A 10,515-nucleotide genomic window follows, 5' to 3' on the forward strand; every position below is an offset into this window, starting at 1 on the left:
CGGGCACAGGTCTGCACCTGCACGCGGCCTCCTGCCTCCCGCTGATGGCAGCGGGGACTCGCCTGCTGCCAGGGAGGCACCTGGAAACGCTGAGCAGCAGCACTTGCACTGCTATCCAGCCCGGCTCAAACCACAGCATAAACAGAGGATTATAGCAAACACCAGGGCCACAAATCCCATACAGCTTCTTCAGGGCTTCTCCCGTTACTACTGCTGCCAAATACCACATAGCAGTTATTCTGCTGTGTTTAACGGCTGTACTTGATTTAATGTGCCATTATACATGTTACCAAAAATGGTTTAAAATGACTGATCTATTTTCTTCTGGCCCGTCTTCAAATAGTATTGTGATTGCAGAGGGCAAGGCAGCCAACTTCTTTGTGAAATTCTGTTGTACTGCTATTTCACTCTTTGTGAAATTCTGTTGTTACCCGAGGAGCAGGGGCGGTGGATCTTGAGTCACCCAGAGTCTCTCCTAACGCTGATCTGAAGGGCCCTGGTGAGTGACCCCCCATTCCCCATGGGACTGTGGGCAGCCTGCACGCTGCGGGCGGCTGTTCTGACACGGTGCACTCGTACCACGCTGCTTGGCAGGCGGTGCCGGGTGCGGGCACTGCGGGGGGCAGCCAGCACACGGATCCTTGGCTTTATTTCGTGGAGAAGCCTCACCGCCCTTGAAAACTGGCAGATTTAGGGAGTTTATTTCAGAGTGAAGCCAACCTAAGTTTAGCATATAAAATTATTTAAAACAAAAAAAGGAGAGCTAGAGAGAGCTAGAAACCTTAGAGTCTTCCCAGCTGGCCCCGGCGAGGCACGGGCGCGGCGCCCGGCGCCCGCCCCCCTTCTGCAGCCGAGTCCCGCCACGTTCCGCCCGGGAGCTTTTCGCGCCACAGGGCCAGGCCCTTGCAGCTCCACAAAGCCTACACCTCGGATAGAAAAAAAGAAGGGGACCTCCGCACTGGTCCCTTCGGGGACATCCCGGGAGACCTGATGAGCTGCTTTAGCAGAGGCGGGCGGGCGGGCGCAGGGGAGCCCGCCGGGTGCCTGACACCGCGGGGGTGTGCGCTGCATCTGCCAGGACGCGGGCGGCAACGCGGGAAAGGCGCCGCCGGCCCCGCCCCCCGCGGTCCAGCCGCTTTGGCGCGAACCTTCAGTTCCAGCGCTCGCCCGCCGCCGCCAGCATGGCCCCGCCGCGCCCGCAGGTGAGCGCTGCCCGCGGCCGCCGCTGGGCTCGCCGTAAGGCCATGGGTCGCTGCTGCTACGGAGAGCGGGGGGAAGGCTGTGGCGCTTGCCGCCGCTCTCGTGGCGCTCCGGGGTCTTGAGAACCTATGCAAGCCGGACTAAGCCGTGCTGCGGAAGGCTGGTGGGGCCGGGTGGGGGGTCTTTAGTTTGGGCGTCCCAGGGAGGGGGACGTCGGGGGACCCCCACCACTCGGACCGGCAGCTCCGGGTCTTCTGCCCCGCCGCGGTGCTCGGGCTCCCCGTGCGTGGCGGTGCCCTTGCCCGCCTAACTGGGGTAGGAAACTCGGCTTGAGAGCCGCGCTCGGCGGGGAGCTGGCGGCCCGGAGCCATGTGCCCACCGCCCCCGCCTCGCCGAGGGCGCGGGGCCGGTCATGTGGCGCTCTTGTGGGGAGCGGCCCCGCGCGGCAGGGACGGGACGGGCGGGAAGGAGCACAGGGGTCGGCCCGGCCGCGTGTGTGCGGGACGGCACCATTTTAGCGGGAGGCGAGGAGAGGCGCTGGCCGGGACGGGCGTGTTTGCGAGCCCCTGGCTAGCCCGGGTCACCTGGGCCGGGCTGCTCCACGCCTGAGGCCCTCCCGGTGCGGCCGGCCCGCGCACGGCCCCGCGGCGCGCCCCCTCACCGCGGCGGGCGGCAGCACGCACCGCCCCTTTGTGTCTGGGGCCGGCCGGGCCGCGCTTGGGTGCTCGGCGGAACTGTGAAACGAAGAGCCGCAAGCAGAGCGGGTCTGAGGAGGGGACGGAGGGCTCCAGGTTGGCCCGGGTCGCTGCTGCTTAAGCCCGGCGTGTGTCCGGCGTTTGGCCCGCGCGGTGGGCCCGTGAAGCGCCAGCGCTCATAACCGGGCCAGCACCTCAGTGTGGGTGCTGCTCCCCGGCCTGGATGCCAGCCAGGCTCGGGGCATACAATGGGTCACTGCCAGCAGGAACATTTACTGGGAAAGGAAAACCTGAAGCCCGTAAAAAAAAGTCTTCTAAATCGGTGGCAAAATGAACAAAACAGCAAGCTGCTTTGTCTGGAACGGATTTGTTTCAAATTTGTTGGTAGGATTCTTTGGCCCTTCCTTAAGAGCTGCGCAGTATTTAGTGTGTGCCTCAAAATGAAAATAATAAGTGAATCAAAGTAAATTTCTAGGTACTTTTCGTGTACTTGCACTTTTTTCCATCACTGACTATGATGACTGGGGAATGGCATGATTCATGTGCTTATTTCCACTTGCCTGTTTGTATAAAGAGTATTCTTAAATACTGAACGAAACTCATCTGTAACAATGATCAGAACTGTATCAGAGTAAAAACCATTCTCATTCCTAACTTTGAGATTTATTTCAAAGCTGATGTTTGTTTTCTGACTTGCATTCAAGGTTGCTAAACATCCTAAAATGTTCAAACTTCCTAAGCCTCAGTACAAAGATACTCTTAAAAGCTACTGTGCTGCAGTAGGTCTCTTGTTAATGGTGTTGCTGTTGTCCTTTCGTAGCGCCGAGGTCGTTCAGGAAGGAGAAACTTCACAACCTTTCGAAATACGAAACTGATTCCCATGGAAACATCCTCATCCTCTGATGACAGTTGTGACAGTTTTGGTTCTGATAATTTTGCAAATACAGTAAGTACAGTACAAGAACAAGTAAGATCATATGTGCTGGACTAGTAAAGATTGCAAAAATGTAAAGCTAATAATGTAAAACTACTTGCTCTGCTTATGTTTTTGTAGAGCAGTTATAAATCTGTGCTATATGCTGTAATTTCATTTCACTCTTCACTTGTGCTTCTAGGTGGTAATTGTTGGAAATAGATTAGCTATAAATTCTGGCCTTTGATATGTCACCTAACCTAATGTACATGGTAATTTACAGCTGTGGTTCTAAAACTCCTTGTGAAATGCCTTAACTTTTTTTTTTTTCTTTATTAAAAAGCTTTTTGCTTGTACTGCATTTATAAATTAATAATTTTCTGTACTACATAAAGGCTATTTTATTTTTTGTAGAAATGCAAATTTAGGTCGGATATTAAAGAAGAACTGGCAAAAATTTTTCATGAAGCCTCTGATGATGAATCTTTCTGTGGCTTTTCAGAAGATGAGGTCCAAGATGCATTGGTAAGACAGTTGATTTTTGTTTGCTATGATATATTTAAATTCTTACACATTCTTAATTGGAATTGGAAAATAATGCCAGCTTCAGCTTGAAGTTCAGTGTTTCAGAAGGAAGCATCATTTCATTTAGTAAACAGTCCAAGTAGCCAAAGTTTAGTTTTCTTTTTCTCTCTATGAAAAGCACTCAAGATATGGAGCTTTAAAAATCTGCCATGTGTATTTTGAAATAAACCTCTTAAAACTGTCCCTGCTGGATGTTACTCTGTTGGAGCGTAGCATTTCTGGTTTCCTCAATATGAAATGTTAGGCTAGCCCATGGACTGCAGCAAGCCTCAGAAAAATTCCTGTGTGTCTTGACATGCAGTCAGACCTCCACTCTGGCAGCGTAACAGGGAATGCTGTGCATTTTTCAACATAGAGAAATAGTCATAGGTGGTGAAATCTGCCTTCCTGCTTTTCCTTACATCAGTTTTATTGCTTAAAAAGATCAATAGTTGATATTCAGAAGAGAAACTGAAGTAGTACCACATTTGGCAAAACCAGGTTCATCATAACTTCAGCACATGCTAAGAAATGACTAGAAAAGAAAAATGGCTAATTGGAAGAAATCACATCTGAGTTAAAACACAACTGTAAAGAGAGTAAGGAGGAGATGAAGCTGGAATAGATAAGTAGAAAAAAAGTCAGTTACTACACATAATGTACAACCAGAATCACATACCTGCTTAATAAAAACCCTGTGTAAATAGAAATGGCCATTTGATGTCCATTCTTACTGCTGATCAAAGTAAGACTGTCTTGTTGTGTCTAAAAAATCAAAGCCTATTGCATAATGAGCTTTTAACTAAATGATTTATGTCCTCACTGAACCATTGGGTTCTTGGGAAATTTGTAAGCAAGACATCAGAATTTGAATATCAGAAAATACTGGGATTTTATTAATAATTATTTCACTGGTTGGCTCTAGAAGGAAATGTCCTTTTATATCATTGATACGGTGAGATGACTGTACTTGATAGCTTACAAAATTGGGTTTGACCTTGTGCAGACAACTGCATAGTGGCTTTTTTTACAGTCAAATGCTATATGTAGCAAAATTGAGCCCTTTAAAGGCAGTTCTCTTTCTCATACCATACACACAAAGTGTTTTTGCTATTAGACCTACAAGTGAGAGCTAAGACTGCTGTAACTGCTGCAAATACTACACTCCCTTTTCTGGTGTGTTTGGCACAACCATATAGGTCTCCCTGAGAGGTTTTTATCCCTGTGTCCCCTCTCCTTTCTTCCCGCTCCTAAATACACTAGAACACTAGGACTGCATGTCTGGATTTCAGCAAGGTAGCCTCTTAAACTACTCCTAGACAAAATGTTGTCCACTGTATTTAACTGCAGAGCAACTCTCCTGGATTTACATGCTACCATTTTGGTTTGTTAACAGAAATTGGAATCAGAGTCAGATGAGAATGATGCAAGTGCTGAAAGTGAGATCGATCAGAGAGGGCAGAAATGCTCTGTTCCTCTGAAAGTAGCCATGAAGTTTCCACCTCGGAGATCAGAGAGGAGGAAGGGTGGCATGGAACCTGTTCCTGAAACACCGATGCCCGCTCTAGATTCAGACTCTGACACTGAAGAAAATGGTGCTATGTTTTTAGAAAAAAGAGCTTTAAACATAAAGGAAAACAAAGCAATGGCAAGTACTCTGGCCCTTTTTCCCCCCTCCCTTTCAACTCTTGGGGGACCTCTGTTTAAATTTACTGTAATGGGAATTGTGTGAATGCATTAAGGTGAATTTGCATTCCTAAAATACAAATCTGATACTTTACTGGCATATGAAAATCCATAGGCTGCAAGCCTAACGACATAATAAGTTTTGAGCATTTCCAAATTACTTACAGTCACTGAAACATAAATAAGACATAAATGTAAAGAGTTGAAGAATGACTGCATTTCCTATGAGTAACTGTACTTTTAGCCAATTGCCCTAGTAGTCTGTAATAGCACATAAATACCCTTTTAAAGCTCTGCTTCATTTTTCTTTCTCTTGTTAGCTTGCAAAACTAATGGCTGAGTTGCAAAATGTTTCTGGTATCTTTGGTGGGAGAAAATCGTTGCCAGCTGTCAGTCATGTGAGTATGAACTTACTGGATTTGCATTCAGATTTCTAAGAGTCAAATTCTGACATTACAAAGCAGGATTCTCAATGTAAAAATTTAATAAACTGTGCAAATCAAAGCCCAGTTTGAATTTTACTGCTTCCTAAAACGGGTATCCTCATTGTGTAATTCTCTTTTGATTTGCCATGGTACAAAGCAGAACAGATTAATTTATAAAGGTTAAGTGTCTCCATAGGCCAATAAAAAACCAAACGAGGTGCTGTGTAAATATATGTTTATACAAAGGCTGGAGATGAGGGAGGGCAGCTCAGACCTGAATATTCTATGAGTTTGGAGCCTTGAAAACACCTGGCATTAAGCCTATCTTTTAAGTAGGCTGGGTTGTGAATCAGCAGTGTAATGAATTTCACTGCTGATGTATTTGTAATTTGGGTGAAGATTAGAACAACACTGAAAATCACAGCTCCTCACAGGTTCTGCTGCTTTTGACTATTTCTCAGTGACTAGCAGAATGCCTAACATGAACTTGGTTAGGATATTCTTACCTTTGGTTTTCAGACTGGGACAGGGATAGACATGTCTTTGGAAAAGACAAGAGGAAGGCATCTTTAGGGGAGGAATTCAGTGTAGGGTCAGGAGCTATCTGTGTTTTCACCTGTTTCATTAGGGGCTTTTAAACATTAGCAGGGACCAAAGCGACTTCCAAGGCGTTCGTTGCCCAAAAGTGCCTTGAGGAGGAACCCAGACCGGAGTTCTCGGCCTCACACAAGGTCCAGGTCCTTGATTGAAGGTCCTCCTACTCTTGTACCAGAAGAGGAAGAAGATGACCCGTACATCTTGGTGAGAAGAAGAAAGATGTCCGATGAATACCTGGAGGTATGATGAAGATCTAGTTCTGCTGTTGTGGGTTGTGAGGGTGGTTTTGTATGAAGGTTTCCCTTCAAGAAAATAGTGATTCATAGAGAGTTTATGGGGTCTTTCAGTATGCCATGGCCTTAGAAGAATTAAAAAAAAAACAACAAAACAAACCAAAAAGGGCATTTTGTATGTGTTCTCCATTGCCCCTTCCTTGTCCTTGAAAAACCACTTCCTCTTGCACTCCAGCAGGAGTGAAGCAAGATCAGTAGCATCACTGCACCCTGAGGGGGACAGAGCAAGCAAAGGTGCTAAAGCTGCATCCACATCATACGTCTGTACAAAGTTCTGTTATATCTTGCTTGGATATATGATGGGTTTTTGAGACTTCAGCATTGCTGTGAAGATCCTTGCTTTTGTAGTTTTTGCTGAAACTAATACTGCAAGTATTGTGTCTTTGCTATTCAGCATGAAGCCCGTACTCCCAGGAGGGGTCACCGTGGTGCCATGGCTTTTCCACATGTTGTGCGCCCAGTTGAGGACATAACAGCAGAAGAGCTGGATAATATTTGTGGATCTGCAAGAGAAAAAGTATATAACAGGGCCATGGTAAGAATAGTCCAGCTTTGTGAAATGTGTACTTTGTGAAGTCATTTTTTTGTTATTCTGTGTTTGTGTTTTAGCATGAAATAGGGTACACTCCCTCTCACTGAGAGAGAGGATGTGATTTTTGGGAGAAATATGTCTGAGATCTATGAAATGTCCCTTCTTATTTTTTCCTGAATTTGTAGAATGACCTTTTCCAAGTCAATTAGCATGCTTTCACTCTGGAACAACTGTAATACCTAAGTGATAACCACCCAGGGAGAGTGATTACCAGACACTGAAAATGAAGTGTTAAAACAGTCTTGGTTCAAACTTGCAAGGAGGCTTTCTGTTTTGGGATAAGCACTGCTTGCTGCCAAAGAGATTTTTTTCAATGCTTTTTTTCTCCTATCTAAAATGCCATCTTAATAAATGTCTTGTTTGTTTTTCCTGTGTTCTAGGGATCCACCTGCCATCAGTGTCGCCAAAAAACCATAGACACCAAGACAAATTGTCGTAACCCTGACTGCGTAGGAGTGCGGGGCCAGTTCTGTGGGCCGTGCCTCCGCAACAGATACGGGGAGGACGTCAGAACAGCACTGCTGGACCCGGTAGGACAGTGCTCAGTGGTGGTGTTTTGGTCTTGGCTTCCACAGCCAGGGGTATTGGTTGCTGGCAGCAGCGGTTTTAACAACTGCTTACAGTGCTGTAGTACATGGTGCACTCCTGGCTTGCTTTACCCTGAATCACAGAACTGTGTTGTGTAGAACTTGTTGTATTTACTACTTAAATACAACAGTTTTAATTGCAGGAGTAAAGTATGAGAACAGAGTAGCAGCTAAAATATTCTTGTGTTTGTGCATCAAAATAGTGTTCTCTTTATTATTATCTCTGCATTAGTGCTTAATACCCTAGGGAAAGGAACTGTATTGTGGACAAAGTGCTGCTGCTGTGGGCTGTGATGTAGGAGTTAAAACAGAGTGGAATGCTTCCTGTGGTTATGTGCAAGGCAGGCAATGGAGAGCTTAATCCCCTACAGACTGAAGAATTTGCACTCTTGTACTGGTTTAGATGACTTTATGCAGTGCTGGTGTTCATTGCAGAACTCAGTGTGTAGCAGGGCACTCTCCTAAGTTCTGAGTTACATCTGACATAGCATCTCAGCTAAAAGGGCTTCTTGTCGTCTCTCTTCTGTGTAGACATGGAGGTGCCCCCCATGTCGTGGAATCTGCAACTGTAGCTTCTGCAGACAGCGAGATGGCCGATGTGCCACAGGTGTCCTGGTCTATCTGGCCAAGTACCATGGCTTTGACAATGTCCATGCCTACTTAAAAAGGTGAGTGTGCCATTTTGTCAGTGATGTTGTTGCATTAGGTGGGGTAAGCATCTCAAAAGTGGGAGGGAAAAGATGTCCACATCCTATTTTGTCAGGTAAATCTCAAGATTACTCTGTGCTGCCTCCAGAATCTGAGATTTTGCCCTATGATTTTTCTGATACACTGGATCTTACCTGAAACTCTGCCTTTTAGCTCTCAACCTCATTGTGTATTGTCAGGGCTTCTACTAATTGGTCCAAAGAGTTTTCAGTGTTTGCTACAAGCTGACTCATGTTTTTACTTGCCTTTCAGTCTGAAACAAGAACTTGGAATGGAAGACTGAAGCTGTGACTGCCTTTAAATTACATGTTCTTTCACCAACGTAATATTATTGCCTGCAGTGAATTGTTTAATCAAATGAGATTACAAAGTGCCTTCTCTGCTTCCCCTTCCTTTTGGGTAAAAAAGGATAAAAACCTTTCATTTACTGCAGTATAAATCATACTTGGGAAAGCTGTTTAATGCAGGTCTTCACCCACAGGCTGTTGTTTTCTCTTTAGACAACTTGTCAAATCAGATAGCATCAGTCCTTTTTTTCATGATAGTAACTTCTTTTTTCTTCCTGAAAGGAGATGGGGCTTTAAGCCATCAGTTTCACTCATGCAGCAATCTATGCTGCAGGTTTACTTAGGCTCCAAAACAGGTTCCAAAAAGATAGAGATGTTCTGAAAACTTGGGTGGTTTTCTCCACAGAGCAAAGCAGCCAACTTCTGCAATACAGGCACTTCATGATAAAATGGAATTGTAGAATTCTCTGAAACAACAGCATGTTCTTAAGTTCAAAAAGGAAGCCCTATAAGTTGCAGCTGAGCAGTTTCCAAGCACTAATACTTGGTTTTATAGAGTACTAAAAGTTCACAGTGGCCATTTCAAGGGAGATTGTCTGAATTCAGAAATGCAGTAGATGCTGTTTGACGAGGCTCTTTGTGTTTTTGCCCAGATGAGAGAAGGCCACTGCTGAAAGCTTCCACAGCACTAGCATTGCCTACTGGTGATAGTGATGGAAATGTGCTGGTATACATTGTGTAGTGACCACTGTCTAAAACAGAACGTTCCATGTGTTAAATTACTGTTTTGCTGGACTCCCTTTTCCCTGCCCCTGCTGCAGCTGCAGAACTGCTTTGCAGAGTCAGCAGTGGTCCTGGGGAAGAGGGATACCTCCAGACCAGGGCTTGGTCAAGCAGAGGGGTGGCAGTTCATGTGGCTGTTGGCCATCTTTGAGTAGATGAAAGGTGGTAACTTGTTTAGTTTGGTTATCAGGAAAACAGGCAATGAATGTTTCTGTATCTGGCCTTTTGTGATTTTGGAAGGGTCTTTCCCATGACATTTGTGAAATGTAAGTACAGCAGAAACGGAGCTGAACAATTCTGATACGCTGAGCACATAGGGGTCTCCTGAACTCTGTTGTAAAAAAAGAAGGTGCCATGAAAGTTGCATCCAGAGAACCATAAAGCATGTAAATGTGCTTAGTTTTTATGGAAACTACTGTGTAAGATTTGTATAAGGTTTAGAATGAAATGCTATAAATAATGTACAGTTGAATAGTCAAAGAATCACCGTGGGTTTACGCTTCTGTGCCTGTGCAGTATTTGCACTGTGTGTATACAAAATGATCCACAGTTCATACCTTTGTGGGAATTGCATCAGTGTGTGTGGGAGAGGAGGAGAGAGGAATTTAGAAACAACAGATATTTATGTCTCAGACTTGCAGTTCTGTTTCATAAATCATCTCTCCTATTGAAAATCTCCTGTCCTCTCTTAGTCTGTTTTTATAGTGTGAATAGCTGTGCAATCTGAGGTGTGGAGAGTGCTCTTCCCTCTAGGTACATTTTGTGAAGAAGGAACTCATTTTAGAAATACATGTTCTGACAGATAAAAGTGGTTGGGTTTTTTTTTTCTCCCTCCTAATTGCTTGGCGTGCCTTCTGATTGCTAGAGTGTGAAAGTACTGTGCTAAAAGCAGACCCTTGTGTTATATTACAGAGACTGCTGTATTTAGATTTACTCAGATCTACACTGTTCTGTACAAAATTCTTTATTTTGAAAATAAAAATTTTCAATTTTAGAATATTCTTGTCTCTGAACTGGTTTTGAAAAGCCTGTTAGAGCTGTACTTCTATTTTACCACTTTCACATGAACTTACACTGCAAAGTAAAGGACTTGGTTGTTCCCATCATATCTGGGGAATCAGTGGGACTTTGACATCTTATCATCTCTGGCCCTGTGTTCCTGAATCAGGCTTGCTCTGATATTCC

The 10,515-nt window shown here is 45.1% G+C and overlaps 1 protein-coding gene across 1 annotated transcript; it reads left to right on the forward strand.

Annotated features, from left to right (window-relative positions):
* Positions 1–425: 425 nt before the first annotated feature.
* On the forward strand, positions 426–10,268 carry CDCA7 (cell division cycle associated 7). Its single transcript, XM_041473133.1, has 10 exons — positions 426–499; positions 2,716–2,841; positions 3,223–3,333; positions 4,769–5,020; positions 5,379–5,456; positions 6,129–6,320; positions 6,768–6,908; positions 7,346–7,495; positions 8,084–8,220; positions 8,513–10,268. Exons 2-10 carry the CDS (start codon positions 2,776–2,778, stop codon positions 8,541–8,543), a joined length of 1,158 nt encoding a protein of 385 aa, XP_041329067.1. The 5' UTR covers positions 426–499; positions 2,716–2,775; the 3' UTR covers positions 8,544–10,268.
* Positions 10,269–10,515: the final 247 nt, after the last annotated feature.

The sequence above is a fragment of the Pyrgilauda ruficollis genome, unplaced genomic scaffold, assembly GCF_017590135.1.
Source record: "Pyrgilauda ruficollis isolate IOZ18807 unplaced genomic scaffold, ASM1759013v1 scaffold3, whole genome shotgun sequence".
In the NCBI taxonomy this organism is placed as follows: domain Eukaryota; kingdom Metazoa; phylum Chordata; class Aves; order Passeriformes; family Passeridae; genus Pyrgilauda; species Pyrgilauda ruficollis.

What these genes read in the sequence shown, in the direction of transcription:
- CDCA7 (XM_041473133.1), top strand. Translation starts at nt 2,776, where the DNA reads ATGGAAACATCCTCATCCTCTGATGACAGTTGTGACAGTTTTGGTTCT. An exon ending in CGTTGCCAGCTGTCAGTCAT is followed by an intron (nt 5,457 to 6,128) that starts GTGAGTATGAAC and finishes TTTAAACATTAG; the next exon opens with CAGGGACCAAAGCGACTTCC. An exon ending in GAACAGCACTGCTGGACCCG is followed by an intron (nt 7,496 to 8,083) that starts GTAGGACAGTGC and finishes TCTTCTGTGTAG; the next exon opens with ACATGGAGGTGCCCCCCATG.